The sequence below is a fragment of the Tursiops truncatus genome, chromosome 3, assembly GCF_011762595.2.
Source record: "Tursiops truncatus isolate mTurTru1 chromosome 3, mTurTru1.mat.Y, whole genome shotgun sequence".
Classification (NCBI taxonomy): Eukaryota; Metazoa; Chordata; class Mammalia; order Artiodactyla; family Delphinidae; genus Tursiops; species Tursiops truncatus.
This window is the reverse complement of record NC_047036.1, coordinates 56,304,086-56,324,244: the sequence shown is the minus strand read 5'-3', so window position 1 is coordinate 56,324,244 and position 20,159 is coordinate 56,304,086. Positions and strand designations below refer to the sequence as shown.

At 41.1% G+C, this 20,159-nt stretch overlaps 2 protein-coding genes and 1 long non-coding RNA gene across 12 annotated transcripts in view; 2 read left to right on the top strand and 1 right to left on the bottom strand.

Moving 5' to 3' along the window:
- The window catches only part of PTCD2 (pentatricopeptide repeat domain 2), a 28,522-nt gene extending 15,080 nt beyond the window's left edge, over positions 1-13,442 (bottom strand). For 2 of the 3 annotated variants that reach the window (XM_033852926.2, XM_033852927.2), the window contains exons 1-6: positions 13,217-13,442; positions 11,847-11,939; positions 8,085-8,214; positions 3,826-3,943; positions 1,058-1,136; positions 585-676 (exon numbers count right to left, since the gene is read on the bottom strand). In XM_033852926.2, the coding sequence (XP_033708817.1) occupies positions 585-676; positions 1,058-1,136; positions 3,826-3,943; positions 8,085-8,214; positions 11,847-11,939; positions 13,217-13,427 (723 nt within the window). In that variant the 5' untranslated portion in view covers positions 13,428-13,442. The remainder of the gene's footprint in view (positions 1-584; positions 677-1,057; positions 1,137-3,825; positions 3,944-8,084; positions 8,215-11,846; positions 11,940-13,216) is intronic. The other variant, XM_019929876.3, reaches the window with a different exon arrangement.
- On the top strand, positions 3,369-13,346 carry LOC141278286 (uncharacterized). Its single transcript, XR_012330724.1, has 4 exons — positions 3,369-3,562; positions 10,216-10,326; positions 10,419-10,545; positions 13,033-13,346. It is a non-coding gene; the product is annotated as an uncharacterized lncRNA (long non-coding RNA).
- The window catches only part of MRPS27 (mitochondrial ribosomal protein S27), a 126,586-nt gene continuing 119,829 nt past the window's right edge, over positions 13,403-20,159 (top strand). For 6 of the 8 annotated variants that reach the window (XR_012330722.1, XR_002175314.3, XR_002175312.3 and 3 more), the window contains exons 1-2: positions 13,403-13,519; positions 19,941-20,018. Coding sequence is in view for 1 of the 8 variants with exons in the window: in XM_019929879.3 (XP_019785438.2) it covers positions 13,447-13,519; positions 19,941-20,018 (151 nt within the window). In the remaining 7 variants the exon portion in view is untranslated. Of the gene's footprint in view, positions 13,520-15,778; positions 15,876-19,940; positions 20,019-20,159 lie in introns of those variants that run through there. The other 2 variants (XM_019929879.3, XM_019929882.3) reach the window with 2 other exon arrangements.

Here is a 20,159-nt window from a genome sequence, read left to right as displayed (position 1 = left end):
ACTGTTAGGTGCTGGCAAATAAAGGTGCCTCAAGGAGTTTACCCTCTAGTGGGGAGGATGGAATGTGCATCCACTTAGTAGATCAGGCAGTGTTAGAAGTGCCATGTCTGTGAACACAAATAGATCACAATCAAGGGATACTGGAGGACAGAGAGAACACTTCCAACTTAGGTGATCACAGAAAACTTCACAGATGAGGACAAAGTAGCCCTTGAGTTCACCAGTGAAGGATGCTAAGACTTCCATGGGAGAGGGCCACAGAGAAGACTGGTCTGGTGAGGTCCAGCAAGAGAAAGAGGCCTCTGAAGCAGAGTGTGAACCCAGCATGCTGTTTCTTGTTCTCATTATCTACACAAATGCCAGGAAAGATGGAAAGATGATAAAATTGCTTTTCCCATGATAAAACTGTCTGACATGGCTAACTTGGGTTTTCTAAAAATGAACATATTTAAAATGGAAATATCTGCACCAGATGGAAAACAGACTTCAGGGGAACTGAACTTTATTTGTAGAGAAAAAAAATAATAAATCCTCTCTCAAACATTACCCAAAATGCTCTAAAAGTTTAGGGAAGACAGTCTTACCAGTTTGTAGCAAACTGCAAAAGCAAGGATGTAAGTATCTTTGTTGAACTTCACATCTTGGTTTTTCATCTCAATCAGTACTTCCAATGCACCTGTCAAAAGCCAGGAGTGGGCCGGCAGTGTTAAATGCATTCAAGTGAGTTCAGAGTCCTCTACTATTGATTCCCAGAGTTCAATCTGTTTAGCTCCATCTACTGAAAAGTACACTTCAGCACAATAAAAACTTTTGAAGTCATTTATCAATTAACTAAATTTCAAAATAAATTATCAGGTCATACAGGAAGAACTAGTATTTTAAAACCTATTATAACTGCAGCATAAGTAAAATCTGGGGTGTTTAAGTCATGATGTGATGCAATAATGTTTTCACACTTAAAGAATGGGGTCTCCATAATTCAGCCACTCATCAGGAATATAAAGATCATTTTTACATAGTCCATTGTTTTTCAGCAAACATAAATTGTGATACTTACTTTTATATTTACCTTTGATAAACAACATATCCATCAAAATATTGAATGATGTGGAGTCTGAGAAGAAACCTCGTAAATGCTAATGAAGAAAAACAATATAGTTTGGTTAAAAGGTAAAACTATTAAGGGAGTACTTATACTGCATCTTCTCTGTCTAGGACTGTCTACATATTTTATTCATTTAGCAAAAAAATTTAAATGGTGCCCACTCTTTTGGGGTCATGCCTTTAGCAACGGGCACAGTGAACAAGAGGCAAAAGATACGGCAAGAGATCTCTAGGTTTCAGAAATCCAGTGAAGGACGTCTTTATGCAATGGGCTCTGCTAAGCTTAGAAGAAAGAAGCAAGCCGGTTAGCCCTCCTGGGGGTTGTCTTGGAACCTGGGTGCAGAATATTAACACGAAGTGGCAGCTATAAGTATGCTTGAGGGCTAAGGTGGGAGAGGCTTACACAACTATGATCCTCTTTTGGCAAACGAATAATAGTTGATTATTCACTTTTTGAAATAACTCCCTACAACAGTGGTTCTCATCATTTTTAATGGGATGATAATGTGACACATGCTATTCAAATACACCATTAAATGTCTTGTGCAAGTCTGTTATTTTTTTTGAGACCCTATTAGGCAGACCCTATTCTAGGTGTTAAGAAAAAAGAAATGATGAACAAGACAATGGCCCTGCCCTAAACTCTAGAAGGGCTTATAATCTAGGGGAGCTTAAATTCTAGCAGAGGAGACAATGAACAAGTGAATAAAACAAGCGGAAAAAATAAAAATATAATTTCAAGTATCAATCAGGGCTATGAAGAACAGTGAAACAGGATAAAGGGAACAGAGAAGATGATGGAAGGCGGTCAGGGAAGGCTCTCTGAGAAGAGGAGACCTCAATGAAGTGATGCAGATGTAGAGCACTGAGGCCACGGGCCTGGCTGTCTGAGAGAAAGCCAGAAGGTCCAGAGTGGAGTAAGCGAGAGGGAGAGTGGCAGGACATGAAGTACCACAACGGGACCTTGAGGGCATGGTCAGGGATCTGAGTTCTATGCGAAGTGGGATGGGAAGCCACCAGAGCAGCCCCGTCCATAGGGAGAGATTGCAAGCCTCAAGTGTGAGCCACGTATGTGACTCTAAATTTTCAAGTAGTTTCATTTAAAAAAGTAAAAAGAAAGATGTGAAATCAGTTTTAATAATATGTTACTTAACCCACGAAATCCAAAATTTCAACATGTAATCAATATAAAACATTATTAATAAGATACTTTACATTCTCCTTTATATGCCAGGTATTTAAAATCCATCATGTATTTTACACTACAGCCCATGTAAATCTGAACTAGCCGCAGTCCAAGGCCTCCAAGGGTATGTGGGGGTAGTGGCTACCATACTGGCAGCACTGAATTCAGGGTTCTGGGCAGGGGACACGACAAGGTAAGGTGGAAGCAGGATTAGGCTTTATGGTATTTGACTCTAATTCAGTTTATTCTACAACTCCAGGAAACATATACATACATGAATGCTTCATGCTCAGGTAGGTTAAGAAAAACCAAAAAACGAAAACCTTTACCCTCATTTTCTTTCTTTTTGTTTATCATTATACTCATGGCTATGATTTATTACAATGAAACGTTTGTTTTCTTTTAATTACAACATTAACATATGCTTATTACAAAATAGTCAAACAATACTCAAACAATACAAAAGTATATACAGTAAAAAGTGAGGATTTCCTCTAATTCTACCCCCTGAAGATAAGCAGTAGTTTAGTGTATATCCTTCTAGATTTTTAAAACATATATGCTATAATGTAAATATGTATGTATATTTCTTCTTTTAGGAAAAAATAGGCTCAAACTAATCCATACTGTTCTGAAACCACCTTTTCTCTGCTTACTAATATATTATGGTCATCTTTCTAATACCCAGGGTCCTTAAAAGAGGGGCAAGGTGAGAGTTAACAGTTCCTCCATGGATACAACACTTTATATGAAAAAAAGTAAGAGGCAAAAAGACAACTTAGTTACGGAGATTCTTAAAAATATTAAAATGTCCCAGGGGGCCAGTCCTGGCCCCTAAATTTAATAAATGTTTCTGACCATGGATGAATTTATAATGTCTCTGAGTCCCCGTTTCCTCATCTGTAAAATGGAAATAATAATAGTACCTACCTCGCCAGGGCTATTGTGGGAAACAAATGAAATGAAACATGTATAATGCTTAAGCATGATGCTGCGAACTTGGTAAATATTCAATGAATAATTACAAAACTAATTATTGTTACTTTTGCTTTTAGGAAAATAAAATCAGAATATGTGAAAAGCAGAGATTCTGAAAACAGAAAAGCACTTTACAACATAGCCTTCAACCAGAAGTAAAAATACGAAAACTGGAGAGAGGCACAGGTGAAGAATAGGAAAGGCAGTCTTAAAATGACAGCCTGCCTCAAACTAGCCCCCACTAAAAGCTCCTCAAAAGAGAAGATGTCAGTCCCAGGTGGACACACATCCAAGGTAGGTAGATACCTTGTAATCTGTACTTACACCTCTTCCACACCTCTGTATAAAGAGGCCTACGCCTCTTCATAGGCAGTGACTCCAAGGAAACCTTAAAAATCCAGGGAAGAGCTCATTCCCTCAACCCAGCAGCCTTTCTCTGAAAATCGAACCCAGGAATAATGTGTTTAGAAAGCTGCCCTTCCTAACATCACCGAAAACACCCCATCCTCAGCGCAAGGAAGTCACCATGGCAGGGAAGGCAATTGGGAGACAGTAACCTGGTCTTTGATGAGCTCCACTGCAGATTCCTCGAGATCCAACTCGTAGCACAACCTCATGAAAAGTGGTCCAAACTTGTACTCCCCCAAAGTGATATTCCTGTTCTCTGCATGGTACCTGGTAAACAAAATAATTCAATGAGCCAAACAGTGGGACCTGAGGAAAGACAGACCGTGGCATGCACTCTACTAGGTGCTGGGGACACAGCAAAGAATGAGGTCCTCTCATAGTCTGGAGGGGAAAGTGCAGAATTAAAGATGACCAGAAGAACCCTGGCAAGCAGAAGTATACTAGGCATTTAAATAAACAAACAAGGTCGTTAGAGGCCCACATACTCTGAAATAAAAGAAAGTAAAAACACAGATTGTAATCATCTCAATTTACCAACAACCTGCTAGGACTGAATATGAGCATATGTCAGGGAATAGCAGGGGTCTTGTATCTGTAAGCCCGGCAGAATTGACTGTCTCCTTCCATGCTCCTGGAGAAGAGCAAGGAAAGGAGTGGGGTGATGCTGTGTCCCCCTCAAGTCTGGCTTTATCCCCATATGGGATGGCAAACGACCAATAGGTGCATTTTACAATTAAACCAATTTCTCTGTTTTTCTTGGCTAAGGGAAAAGTATATGTGAACTACAATCACCTAGCCGAACAAATTAAATGCAGCTTTGAAATTTTAGTTTTAGAAAAAGGCTAGTTTCAAAGACAGCGATGTTTTATATGTATGTGGCTTGGGATTTCTACAAGCAGCCAGTCTGCCAGTTAGAACTGCAGAACTGAAAATTGCGCCCATAAATTTCCTTTCAATAACCAACTCCTCCTGCTTTAGACACCAAGAAGACAATCTGGTGACAAAACAAGTACCTCATGATTGCATGTAAATCAGATTTTAGGAAGCTCTGATTTTAAAGAACAGAATATTCTTTTACCTTCTGCTAAAATCAGTGAGGAAAGTCATAATAGCATATGGATAGTCTATTTTAAACATATGTACTGCCAAAAAGAATGAGTGTACTTTTAAAGATACATTTCATAATCCAGTTATAAATGTTACAAAAAATATTCATTGCTTCATTTACAACAGTTATGAATTAACTTATTATATCAAAATATCAAGTTGTATACCTTAAAGATATACAATTTTTATTTGTTAATTATACCTCAATAAAGCTGGAGGAAAGAAGAAATAATTAAGTTATTAAAAGGCAAATATAGTGTCGTGATTAAGGATTTTTAGACTCTGATTCCAAAATGACAGTTCAAATCCCAGCTGTTTTACTTACTAACTGTGTAACCATGAGCAAATTAATTAATGACTCTGTACCTCAGTTTCCTCATCTGTAAAATGGAGATAAGAAAAGAACTCAACTCAGAGAGTTTTTGTGAGGATCAAATGAGATGATATGCCTGGCACACAGTAAGCCTTAGACATATGCTCCCTCTTATACAATGTAAGGCAAGTTGAGGGGAACATCTTTAAAAATCAAAGTATTTCAGGGCTTCCCTGGTGGCGCAGTGGTTGAGAGTCCGCCTGCCGATGCAGGGGACACGGGTTCGTGCCCCGGTCCGGGAAGATCCCACATGCCACGGAGTGGCTGGGCCCGTGAGCCATGGCCGCTGAGCCTGTGCGTCCGGAGCCTGTGCTCCGCAATGGGAGAGGCCACAACAGTGAGAGGCCCGCATACCGCAAAAAAAAAAAAAAATCAAAGTATTTCAGTAAATAATCTCAAGAGAAATGTGTGCCAGATTAAAAACAAAAATGAAAATTTTCCTAACTTAAATGACACACTAATAAAAGTGCTAGAAAGTCACAGAGATAGTTAATATCACCTCTTCTTGACAAGAAACATTCAAGTTAGAGGATCTAAAACCCTTCTATAAACCAAACAACAGCATGTGGTCCAGACTATGAGGAGATTCAGTTGTTCCCCATTTTTGGCTCAATAAAGAGCTTATGTTCTGGTTCGTTGCTCTTTTTCCCCAACAGGGGGTCGCCTGTCTCAGGAAGAGAGAGAATAGGTTGGTTAGGCCGAGGATGGACCGCCCCCCGCAGCTTGTCCAGCTGTCCACAAGTAGAGGGAAAGGACAGCAACCAGGCAGAAAGTATTAGCATCAATAAACGGATTATGAGTCATACTTTGAATGTTTATGACAAAAATAAGAGTGGAAGGAGCATTTAGAATGTTATCCTGTTTTGTTACTCTTGTAAACATCTGATAGCTTTGGGCAGTAAAAAGAAAACTGAGAGTAAAACGAGCCAGAGGGTCTCAAATGATTCAACTGTATGAAACTGAAATAGCAGGTTTAGGTTTGCAGATATAGTGTGACTGTGAATTAGCATAATCCCTTTTGGAAAATAATCTGGCAGTCTGTATTGACAAGCTTTAAAAGGTGCATGCCCTCCGATCCCCAAAAGGAAATAAAGAATAAATTTTATGCATAGAGTTTGCTCATCATGGCATTATTTATCCTGGTGAAAAATTAGAAATAATTTAGATGTTCAACAATAGGGGCACAGTTAATTAAAATACCTAACCTATAATCAAACAGTGTATAGCCATTAAAATATGATTCCTAGAGTATTAACAGGCAAAAACATTTATGCTACAATGCTAATTAGAAAACAAGAAAATATCATTTTATATACACAGTAATAAATACAACTATGTAAAATAAACCCTAGCTAAACCTCAAAATCTTTGCATGAAAAAAAATCAGTGAGAAAATGTATCAAAATATTAACAGTGGTTTCTTGGATGTGGTAGACAGGCCCCAAAGTTGGCCGCCATCATTCCTCCCTGTATGTGTATGCAGCTCCGTCCTTCCAGAGGTGGAATCCTTTCCCCTCCCCGTGGATCGGGGCTGGCCGCTAACTTGCCCTGACCAAGAGAATGGGACGGGAGTGAAGACGTGCCAATCCTCGGCAGCTCCACAAGGCCTGCAGCTTCCACGCGTGCTGTGCGCTAGTGCAGCTCAGGCTGGACTCGTGAGCAGTGAGATTCTACCAGCGAGGGGAGGGGCTGCATGCAGGGGCACTGAGGCTTCAGAAACGCAAGCGAAGCCTTCTCGGACCTCCCGGCTCAGCCTACCAAGCTGACTGCAGGTGTGCAGGTGACTTCAGCTGATAACAATAAGAACTGCCCAGCTGAGACCAGCCTCAGTTCCTGACCAACAGAGTTATGAGAAATAATAATCAGTCGTCATTTTAAGTCATTAAGTTCTGGTGTGGTTTGTTATGCAGCAAGAGACAATCGAAACAGCAAACTGTGTGATGTATGCAGTATTTCTTCTTTCTACTTTTTCGTGTTTTTCAAAGTTTCAATGAAATTTGCATAATTCTGTTTTTCTTTTCCTTTTTAAAAATAACATTAATTTTTTCACATTATAAAATTAATAATGTCCCTTATAGACAAGTTTGAGAAATCAGAAAAGTACACATTTAGACGAACAAAAAATATAATGTTTCAAAGAACCATGGTTAACTTACGGTATGTATTCTTCCAGTATTCCATATATGAATACCTCGTATTTTTCTCTGTAAATGTACAGTATAAATGCAGCTTCATGTATAGAAATGTATCTTTAAAGAATGGTGAAAGGAAGCTGTTGATTTGGTGCCATCCTGCTCCCAAGTGACACCTTTGCTCGGTTGCCTAACAGCAGACTGTGATTACATATGAGTTCCTGCTGGCATGGGGAAGTCTGATAAGGGATCAGAGACAGTGAACGGAACAGGCATAAGCCTGTAGGGGGGAGGCTAGTTCGGAGTCCACTGAAGTGATCCAAGTGAGAGGCGTGAGGCCTGAGCTAAGACACTGGTAATGGGGACAGAGAGAGGAAGGCTAGGGATGAGAGACACCGCGGAGCAGACGCAGGAGGAGGGCAAATGAGATCGGGGGAAAAAATGACTGGTCAGTGTGACAGCAAACACAGCAAGAGGAAGAAATCTGTGTAGGTTGAATGTGAAGACCTTGGGAACATGTAAGTGGACTTGGTGAAGAGGTTGGTGATCTCCTGGAGCATGAATTATCTGTTTTGCTATCTTCGGCACCTGGCATGTAGTAGGAACCCAGTAAGTGTTCGCTGAATGCATGAATGAATATAAATGGTGGAGCTCAGGGCAGGCATCTGGACAAGAGATTGGGAAGTCACCAGTTTAGAGGTGAGAGCTGAAATCTTGGAGGTAGATGAGATTGCTCAGGAAAAAGGAGAGCGTAGGAAAAGACAAAGGCTGGCAGGATTTTAAGGAAATGCCTCACCTGTAAATGACATTTTTAGCCAGCTCCACATCGTCCCAGCACTCACACAAATGAAGTAAGGTTCTCAACTCCTCTTTCAAGATGAGCTTATTCTGGGTCAGTTTCTCTTCCAAGTTTCTCAAATAGGTTTCTGGAAGAAAGCACAGTGTGGTGGCCATCACTTAGGCTGTCTCAGACCGTCAGGAGGCTGACCTCAGGGAGAAGGGGAGGCTAGAACCTGGCACAATGCAAAGAGCCACTGAGGGGGGCTCACGGCCATGCAGCTCCCGTCACTGGCTGGTCTCGAGAGCAGAGTGTCAGACGTGGTGTATGAAGCAGCGAATCTGTCACAGGGCGCAGGTCCAAACCTCACTCCAGACTTCCCAACACAGAATCTCTGGGAGGAGGAGCACAAGAATGTGCATTTTTGATTACCTGGGTGATGCTTATGCACCGTAAAGTTGGAGAACTAACGTCCCAGAGGCTTAGCCCAAAGAACTGTATCTACAGGTGACACATGAGAAAAAAAAAACTAACCAAGATATCCAAACCATCAGTTGGCAGGGCACCTAGCAGGAAAACTGAAAGGAAAATGTCGTCAACCCACAACGGATGACTCACATGATCCAGGAATACTTCAAGTCTTTTTCACTTGATTCAGTTTTACCGCTTTTTCATTCCTCCTGGTCCCTCTCTACTCAGTTGTTAGAAAGCATGCCACAGTACTGCATAAGGCACAGGGGGTAAAAGAGTCCTCCCAACAGCAGCAAACCCTCTTTTAGTAATAGAATCATTTCAAGGTGATCACGCTCTATGTCCCTCGTCTTGTATCTGATCAACTGTGGAGACAATCAAACACCAACAGGAAACACTGCTTCTTGGCATTAGTAAGGGACTGTATTTTTGGCAGAACATAGGGTGAGATGCAAGGCAGCCACCACGCAAACATCTGCTTTCCAGAAGACAGGGCTGTTCTCAGTATCAGAAGCTGCGAAAGTCTACAGGATTTGTTCCAAGGCCCAGAGCTCCGAAGGAATGCTGCTTAAAGGGATGGCACAATATACATTAAAAACACAAGATCGGGAAGCTGAGGCAGACACTGCTCTTGATTTACAAGAAAAGAAGGTCCGTTAGGTTTGAATTAATGCAACGGACCTTCCAATCTCTATTTGCAGAATCGTGTAATGGTTAAAGGCTTTAGAGTTGGGAAGACATGAGCTGAAATCTGGGCTCTGCCACTTGCATGCTATGGGGAGATCTGGGGAGGCCTGTCTCTGAGACAAGATTCATGTGTGAAGTGAGGGCCATGATACCTACCTCGTGGGGTCATCCTGAGATAATGTACGTAAAGCACTTAGCACAGGGCCCAGCATGTAGTAACTGCTAGGAGATCACAGACATATTGTTCTTATTTTCATTCCTCTGTCATGAGGATTTATTCTATTAAATATTTCTAAACATTTTCCAAGCTAAAAGACTTTAATGGGACGTCTTTACATCTTGTACTTCTTAATACTTAATAAGTCCAAAATTTCAACAGATGTAATGTGTATTTTAAAACAAATCCATCAAAATTAAGTGCTTATCGTATATTACAGTCAGAGGTATCCTTCTTTGTGTGAGAGACACAAGGAAGGATAAGGTATGGTTCCTACCCTGAAAGAGCTTAGAGTCTATTTGAGAAGACAAGATATATCTATATAAAGCTACCTGAAAATAATGACAGAGTAGGTGACATGTGACAGTATAAACATAACAGGAGAGAAGAGAGAAATCAGGGCAGCAGAAACAGACCAGGTCTGGTGCAAGTGGAGAGGTACCAGAGAGGAAGGAAGGGGCTGAGTAGGGTTAGCAAAGCTGAGGGGCTGGGGAACTATCGGTATGGGAATCAGTATGAGAAAAAGCACAGAACTGGGGGAAAAGGTGGTGAGGGGAGACCGTGACTAGATTAACAGGAAATCACACTGGTTCTAGAAAGGGTGAGATCCACTGTGGAAGAGCTAGGAAGCTGGAGGGAAGGGGCAAGTTTGTACATGATGTGGTATATAACAGACTACCATTGTGGGTTCTTATAATGATGAAATGTGGACAGGATTTTATAAATACCTGACAGTGGAGTAGACTGGCACTCATTATATTAATTGCCTTTTAGAACACATGCACGACTGTCACAGCCTTAGAAAGACTATGACAACTGGAATAACAACTAGATAGTGACACGAAGCCCTAACTGCGAACTTTACAGAGCTCCTGACGACCTGGGGTAAGAAGAAAAGACTGAAGTATAATCTAGATTGAGTCTACTAAAGTGAAGATTAATCTATTTTCCGTCACTCTTATCTTCTTGTTCTGTAGGTGGTTTTGTACAACAGCCTGATAGCAGACCAGTGAAGGAAGACTGCTTTCTGGAGAGATGAGAAGCAAGGAGTGTTCATTAGGTGCTCACAAACATCTGACAGTGAGAAGGAGGAAAGCTGGAAAAGTAAGTAGGACAAACAAAAGAGTTGTTATTAAAAAAGAGGAGAGGGCTTCCCTGGTGGCGCAGTGGTTGAGAGTCCGCCTGCCGATGCAGGGGACACGGGTTCGTGCCCCGGTCCGGGAAGATCCCACATGCCGCGGAGCGGCTGGGCCCGTGAGCCATGGCCGCTGAGCCTGCGTGTCCGGAGCCTGTGCTCCGCAACGGGAGAGGCCACAACAGTGAGAGGCCCGCGTACCGCAAAAAAAAAACAAAAAAAAAACAAAAAAAACAAAAAAAGAGGAGAGGCTTGCTGTGTTTATAAAGGAATCTGAAGTACTGGGAAAAACTCAACGTGCAGGAGAAGTGGGAATGAATGCAACAAGATTTCTCAGATGCTGAAAGGGAATAGGACGTAGGGTGGTGGTGACGTGTTTTTAGCTTTTTACAATAAAAATTTTCAAACATACCTAAAATTAGAGATGGGCACCTCCCATGTGCCCATCACCCAGCCTCAACAGTTATCAATGTTTTGCTGGTTTTTTAAAGAAACCTTTGTTTTAGTCTACTGATTCTTCCAGCACACAGTAGAAAATATGAAAATGCATCATCATACATTTTTTGTTTCATTTTATCTCATTTATCTATAGACATATATATGTATACTGGAGATGCAAAGCAAATTGTATTTTTTACTGAGGGTGCATCAAGAAGTCTGAAAGCCAGTCATGTGGAGCAGTTCTTCTCAGACTTTATTTTTTATTATTATTTTTTTTTGCGGTACGCGGGCCTCTAACTGTGTGGCCTCTTCCATTGTGGAGCACAGGCTCCGGACGCGCAGGCTCAGCGGCCATGGCTCATGGGCCCAGCCGCTCCGCGGCATGTGGGATCTTCCCGGACCGGGGCACGAACCCGTGTCCCCTGCATCAGCAGGTGGACTCTCAACCACTGCACCACCAGGGAAGCCCTCAGACTTTATTTTGCAGACAAATTGTCTGGGGCCCGAGATTTGGCATTTCTATCCACCTCTCACTTGCTGCTAATCCTTGAACCTCACTTTGAGTGGCACTGATCTAGAGGACTGGTTGCAGCACTAGTTTTAGTATTTCTCTGGGGTCCTGGGAGAAGGGACAAGAGAAGAGCGGTAGACTCTGTAATAACAGAGTGAGGTGAAAGGGGCATGCAAGGTCAGACTAAGAAACTAAGAATAAATCATCTCAGTTTCTTCTGTGAGATAAGGTCATTGAAGAAGAGACTGAACAGGGATAAAGACAGAGGGAAGTTTAATGATAGGTCAATGAAAGAAGTAATGAAATAGATTTGATTACCTTTGGTGCCAGGAAGATTACATGCAACAGCCACCTTCTTATGCTGAAAGTCCTTTAATTTCACAATATTGTCTGTAAGTAGATATCTTTTAGCTAAAAATCAGAGAAAAGAAAGTAAAATCATCTTGACTGTTTTATACTTAGCAAATAACGTGTAGAGCTTGACTGTCTCTTTCTAATAACCGACCTTCAGTTAGTATAAATAACCCACCTAGACAGGTACAAATAGAATAGTCACCCTGGTGGGGAAAAAAATGTCCAAAGTACCAAAGAATGCAAATCCTCCACAAGACAAGTTTTGTCTGTGTGTGTGTGTGAAAGGAGCTAGTGATTAACTGGGTATGGGGATGGGTAGACAGGAATTTGGGATCTGAAAGACAGCAAAACAGGTATATCTAGATTTGGTTTAAACAGGTAGAAGCATATAGGGTAGGGGAAAAAGCTATAGTGTGACCATTGGAATTTCCAGGACTGTCGACAGTTTGTGAAATGAGGCGTTATGGCCTCTCAGATTTGGACTCTTGGTATCCTCTAGATACATCAGGAATCACTGACCACAACTTAGCAGAAATGATCAGTTGAGGAAACATCATTTCTTTAGGATGCTCGGCTGTGCATGAACTGGAGCTTGGCCAAAGAACCGTCCACTACAAGAGCTCTGTGTACTACAGTAACAATGTAACAACAAAAATTGCTGATTTCTAGAGAGGCAGTCCAGAGAAGGGGTTACAGTAGGACTGCCTGTGTTCAAACCCTTCCTCTACCAGTTCCCTCTGATCTTGGGCAAATTACTTAGCTTTGCGGTTTCCTCCTCTGTAAATGAAGAATAGTACCTCTCTCACTGGGTGATGTGAGGAGAAAAGGAATGAATGTATGTAAAAGGTATTACAGGAAAGCCTGACACGAAGTGTTAAATATTATCACTCACCAGCATCTTCAAATTTAATCATTTTCAAAAAGATATTAAGGGATAATTTTACAAATAAAGAAACCTGCTCAGAGTCTTTCAGACTGTTCGCTACAGAGCTGGACTCCAAACTCATAGTCTTTGACCTCCCCTCCCAAACTCTGCAGGACAGTACACCCAAGGGGGAGGGGGTGTTCCCGGGGCGCAGCACAGCTCCATCCGAGGGAATACTACAGTCCCCAGGTCAAGAGCCCAGCCCATCTGTCCTTTGATTCTCAGGCACACGGGCGTCCACGACATCCAGAGGCCACCACTGTACCCACGTGCAGAGGGCAAGTGCATGCTCGATTGCTCTAGGCCCCTGAGTGAGGCGCCGTTATTTCTCCAAAGAGATGCCCGCTGAGGTGTAAAGCTCGCTTCTGTCCCATCCCTCCCCTTCTTCACGGCCCAAGGCCTAGGATACCTCCGAGAGGGCAGCGGCTGCAGGTGGAGCCCAAGCCTCCCAACCCTGGATGCACCAAACTCCGCAGCGCCTGCAGCGGTAAGACTTGCTTCGGGGGCAGAAAGGCGGCCGCCATACTGTTCCGGGCTGTACCAACTGCGGGAGCCGGGGGGGGGGGGAGCGTGGACTGTTGCCTAGCCTTTCCTCCGCCCGCAGTCCCCCTACCGGTCATTCCTTTGGTGTGCTCCAAGATGGCGGTCCACGTGGTGCGGCGCGGGATCCTCTGGGCGCGGAAAGTGTCGCTGCCTCAGCTCTCCGTGACAGGTTGGTGGCTGCTACCTTCGTGGGGCTGCTTCATTAGGCCCCTGAGAACTCTGTTCCTTGAGTAAAGGGAGCAGTGGGCTTTTAAGGGGAGAGGAAATGCTTCTGGGATCTAGTTGCTGGAGAAACCCATGGAGGTGTTTGGTAGCACAGAGAGGGGAGGTAAGGTCTATGACCCATCTCCTTCCCTAAAATAATAGTGTCTGCCTATCCAAAGGTGTGAAGAGCAGAGGAAGTCCGGGCACGAGAGCTTTTGCGTATGATTTGCCGGGTTTGTGTGTGAGGGTGGTCATCTCTTTGCTGCCCGTGAAAAGCCCAAATGTGTCCCCCCTGGGGCTATGAAATTTCTCTCCCTGTTGAGTTTCCTTAAAGGGGCGTCATAAACGTTCTCCTCAACACCTGACGTGTGGCCAGACCCTTGGTTTTCACTTGGTGAAGGAGTTTCTTACTAATCTCTGTTTACCTGATGACCTTGGGCGCAACTTTTGATTGACTTTTCTTTGCCCAAGTTTTCCTTTCAGACAATAAATGCTAATAGTTACTTTTAAAGTACTTTGATATCCGAATGAATGACGGCTCACTCAAAGCCTGTTTACAGGACCTGCTGATGAAGACATTGGGAAAAACTTTTTTAATTCACAGAACCTAAGTCCTGACAGATGTATCTGATTATATGATTAAAATACAATAATCACAATTGATTTTTCCAATGCCTATTATCTCCTCTTTCCAACATACCTCCTCTAGCCCCTGTTAAAAAGCAACACACAGTTTTGCCCACACGCCTTTAAATATCGACGTGAAACCTTATAGCTGGCCACCAGAAGTTTTCTGAGAATTAACTGATTGACCTAGCTAATGAAAATGTTTCATGCCACACATTAGGTAAAGTAGTCTGCACAGTACTTGGCACCTCAGTAAGAATTAACTGTTGTAGCTATTTACTAGCTTGTTTACTTATGTTGTTAGTAAATGCTTTTCAATTTAAACAAGACCTTGGATTGTCTATCAGGGAAAGTATCATAGTTGCTTAGGATATTCGGGAGCAGTCATACTAACGGGAATGGAAATTAGATAAAGGTGAATTGAGAGAATTTCCAGTGAGCATTTTGATCGTAGTTTGAAATGGTGTGCTCATGATAGGTTACACCTGTGCTGTTCCATGGACGTAGCCGGGAGCTACACATGGCTATTTAAATTAGTTTAAATTAAAAAATTCTGTTCTTTAGTCACATTAGCTACATTTTAAGTGCTCAGTAGACACCTGTGGCTAGTGGCTGCTGTATTGAATAGTTCAGAATTGAACATCTCCTTCATTACAGAAAGTTATATTGCACAAGCAGGGGGTTAGACCACAGATGAAAGGAGTCTTGAAATCAGGAACTGAAGTGTATAAGGCAAGTGATATAAGTATGTAGGATAGTACATTATGGACCACTGGGGGTTTGATAAGGAGCTTTAAGTCATCAAAACATCTTGAACCATTACCAAATAAAAGAAGAAAAAATTTGTACAAACTGAGGACCAATCAGTATTTGGAATACTTCAGTGCTTCCACTGATTCTCCCTACAACATAATGGATAAGGGCAACTAAAGTGATCAAGAGGATGAGAGAAAGGTTTATTGAGATGAACTGAAAAAGTGACTTCAGTATATGAAGAGGCTAGAGAGGGAAACTTTTTGGGCACTTACTACATAGTGGACATTAGGCTAGGTACTTAATATATGCCCTTATTTAAATTATGATACAGTATTTCCCTGTTTTACATATGAAGAAAGAGGCTCAGAGACCCGGTGTAACTTGCCCACATTTTTATAAAATTTTTTATAGCAAAGCTAGGATTCACACTTAGACTTTGTGACTCTAAAGCCTATCTGTGTTCACAATCACACTGCTTCCCTTTGGATGGAGAACATGTTTGGAGACATTTTACCAAAGGCCAAATTAACTATAAAATAAGTAAGTTTTTAATAAATAAGTATTTACTAAACTTTGAAATTCTGGCCCATGGAGGTATCTTTTCAGAATTAAGCAGGGGAGATATTTGCTTTTTAGTGGAGAGTTATCTTAGAATATTGTTGCTCTTAAAGTTGACTGGCTGAAGGGTTAGCAGGTTCAAGAAGGGTATATATATGCTCTTGGGTGGCATATACGGAGTGGGATTAAACGGACTCAGAGATCTAAACTTGTGAGGCTGATAACCTCCTATTCCCTCGTTATTTCAGTGTTATCTGAGGGTCAACATCGTCATCATTACCTGGGAACTTTTAGAAATGCAGAATCTCTGTTCCCACCCCAGACCTACTGATCAGAATCTGCATTTTATCAAGATTCATATGGACATTAGGTTTGAGAAGGTGATCTAGATTTTCCATTTTGCCATTGTCCACTTAACGTCCTGTCTGGCTTCATAGAAATTCTTTGGTTTTAACGTTAATATACAAACCCCTCAACTACCATACAGAGATGGGAAAAACTTTAAATGATGTCATTTAAAAGTATCTCAGCAAGATGAATACCCTACTTTAAAAGGTTTACAGATAATGAAATGTCTGTCTATCTGAAGGTGTAGTAATTTCCTGTTGCTGCTGTAACAAACTACCACAAATTTGGTGGCTTAAAGCAACGTAGATTTATTACCTTACTATTCTATAGGTCAGAAGTCTGATACAGAGTCTTTTTGTGCTAAAATCAAGGTGTTGAAAGGGGTGTATTCCCTTTAGGAATCTCTAGGGGTGAATCTGTTTCCCTAGTCTTTTCCATCTTCTGGAGACCACCTGCATTCTTTGACTCATCGTCCCTTTCTCAGACATCTTCAAAGCGAGCAGTGGCAAGTCAGGTCCTTCTTATATACCTCTGTCTTTCATGCATCACACTAACAACCTGTCTCCCTCTTCCACTTTTTAAGGACCTGTGATTATATTGAGCCCACCTGGACTTCCCTGGCAGTCCAGTCATTAAGACTCTGCGCTTCCAGTGCAGGGGGCTTGGGTTTGATCCCTGGTTTGATCCCACATGCTGTGCAGTGTGGCCAAACAAACAAACCCTGAGCCCACCTGGACAACCCAGGACAGTCTTCTCATTTTAAGGTCAGCTGATGTGCTAATCTTAGTTCTATCTGTCACCTTAATCCCCCTTTCTCATGTACCCTAATATTCACAGGTTCTGGGGACTAGGACATGGACATCTTTTGGGGGGGGACATTATTCTGCCTACCCCACTTGGTAACTCATTCCTATGTTTGTCATTGGTTTCTATTAGGAAGATTTTCCACTTGCCAAATTTAAATTCTTTATCCTTATACCTATTTCCTTTCACTGTATCCTCAATGGAGGTGGAAAATGATTACTGGTTCCTTTTTTTTTTTTGCGGTACGCGGGCCTCTCACTGTTGTGGCCTCTCCCGTTGCGGAGCACAGGCTCCGGACACGCAGGCTCAGCGGCCATGGCTCACGGGCCCAGCCGCTCCGCGGCATGTGGGATCTTCCCGGACCAGGACACGAACCCGTGTCCCCTGCATCGGCAGGCGGACTCTCAACCACTGCGCTACCAGGGAAGCCCTGGTTACTTTCTTATAAAGCAAACATTTAAAAGTTCATATATATATGAAAGTTACTGGGCTTATTTTTTGTAAATTTACTAGTTCTAATTTTGTTTTCGGTCATGTGATCTCCTTGAACAACTGCACACAGCATTCTGGCACTCCTGTCTTTCCCCACCATCACCTCCTCTGCTTTTTGTCTCCCAGTTCAAAACTCATGAACATAATTCTAGATAATTGTCTTTTCTGACTTTAGAACAAGGAGGGCTGATTTCTTATGCTAGAATAAAACATATGCTAGGAGAAGAAATAGAGAATAAGTAAGAGAATGTAATAACAACAAATAGAGAATATTTAAGTCACTGGTATCCTGGAGTATATAGGTTAACAGCCCTCTCCTGAGCTCATGCTCACGTAGAAAAGGGCTGCCCTTGTTTCCCACAGAAAGGAGAGATCTACCTGGTTTTAGAAATTGGAATTCGGTTTGCATAGAAATGCTACAGTAAATTATGAATGGGTTATCTGAACTGATTGTTTTGGTTCTATGTCAGACTGTTGGAGCATGCAGAGACCTTAAATATCACCCAGCCAGTTCCTTCACTTACAACTGCACGGTCTGAAGTTTTCTACCAGCTGGTAAAACTCAAACTAAATCTCAGGTCTGCTCACTCCTGACCTAGTGTGCAGCTACACACCTAATGTCATGCCATCAATGCCGTTACATTTTGTTCATCCTTCTTGACAGATCTAGGAATGTAACTGACAATTTATAACATCGTTTGTATGAAAAATGTATTCTAAGTTCCAAACATCTAATCATTTAAAAAAAATCCATTTGAAATGTAGGCACTTTTTAATAGTTACTATTTTTAAGAAATATTTTAGTTCCCCTTTGAGGCAGTCTTTGACAGCTTTTAATATTATTGCTTCATTGCTTAAACTTTAGACTTCAAATTTAGACATACTATTCTAGTAAAGGTCTGACCCAACCTCTGCTGAAGGCAAGGGAGGGACTGGTCTTGTGTATAAACACACAGACATATTTATATTTGTTTTAGTTGGGAGATGGATAGAGAATAACAATAGCATGCAAATACTGTGCTTAATCAGCTCCCATGCCTTCTAGTTGTGTTTGGTTTATGGTCTGCTATGACCTTCAGGTAATAGTCTGCCATTCATTCCTTTTCAGTTTTTTTAAACAGCTTTATTTAGATTTAGTTCACATACAATTCACCCATTTAAAGTAGTCAATTTAACGTTGAATGTTTTTTTTGTATATACACAGGGTTGTACGGCAGCCATCACCACAATCAATTTAGGACATTTTCATCATTTCAAAAAAAATCCATACTCATTAGCAGTCACTCCCCATTTCCACCCAGGTTTTTCTGCCTGTCTACCCTCCAGATCTAGGCAACCAATAAGCTGCTTTCTGTCTCTAGATTTGCCGATTGTGGACATTTCATATAAGTGGAATGACATAATACGTAGTCTTTTGTGACTGGCTTCTTTTTCCTTAGCGTAATATTTTCAAGTTTCATTCGTGTTGTAGCATGTATCAGTACTTAATTTCTTTTTATTGCTGAATAATATTCCTTTATAAGAATATACTATTTTGTTTAGCCATTCATAAATTGATGGATATTTGCATTTTTCCTTTTTGGCTATTATGAATAATATTGCTACAAACATTTATGTACAGTTTTTTAGGTGAACATGATTTCATTTCTCTTGGGTACATACCTAGGAGTGGAATTGCTGGGTTACCTGGTAACTCCATGTTAACATTTTGCAGAACTGCTGAACTTTTCCAATGTGGCTGCACCATTTTACATTCTCACCAGCAATACATGAGGTTTCTAGTTTCTCTACATCCTTATCAACAGCTGTTATTATCTGCCTTTTTGATTATACCCATCCTAAGTGGGTGTGAAGTTGTATTTAAATATATTTTGCATCTCCTTAATGGGAAATGATATTAAACATCTTTCCATGCACTTGTTGGCCATATGTGTGTGTGTGTGTGTGTATTTATGTGTATGTATGTATCTGTGTGTTTTCTTTTTTTTAGAAATGTCTGTTAAATCCTTTGCCCATTTTTCTGCTGGGTTGTCTTTTTAAATTTTGAGTTGTAAGAGTTATTTATATATTCTGGGTACAAGTCCCTGATCAGATAAATGGTTTGGAAATATTTCCTCCCATTCTGAGTTATTCTTTCACTTTCTTGATGGTGTCTTTGAAGCTCAAAAGGTTTTAATTCTAGGTTGCCATTCATTCTCTCTCATTAATTCCTTGAGCTCATGTTTATTGAGCATTGCTGTATGCCAGTCATTGTGACAGGTGTCATCTTGTGGGTTACACCAGATTTGGCTTATTAGGTTTCTGTTATTTACCACTAGGGTGCTGTGTTACGGGGTAAGATATTACTCTTTGCTTTATGTGAAATAAGGGTAAATATGCTGATCCAAGTCAGATGGAAATTTTTTAGGACTAACTAATAATGATAAAGCAGTCTTTTAATGAGTTAAACAGCTGTTCAGCAAATATTTTAGTTCTAAGAAGGAGTTTTAAGGCTCATCTAGGCTCTGCATTAGTGGAAACAAATGGCTCCTAGTCCTAAAGTAATAGGAACAGAATTAGCAACATTTTTGCTCATAACGTTACGGTAGAAATTTTAACAGGCTTTCTGCATCTTCTGCTTGTTAGAGGTTGAATGCATGTTGTCATGAACTGAATTGTAAACTGTTGGTTACAGTTTCATAATAGATCTTTAAATAATCTAGTAAATGGAAAATATGGCAAAGATATGTTTAATAAAACAGGTATATAAACTGAACCTGTTGTGAAACCATGCCTGTTGAAAAAATTGTCTTTTTCCTCAGGTAAAAGATGCCTACTTTCTGCAGCATATGTGGACAGCCACAAATGGGAAGCAAGAGAAAAAGAAGATTGTCACCTTGGTAGGTACTTATCGGGCTATTATGTGGGTCATTTCTAGTCACTCCATGTTTGTCATCATATATTCGTATGAGATATATGTGAAATGATGCTTTTATGATAATCCAATTCAGATAAGCACATTGTTAAGCCTTAAAAAGAAT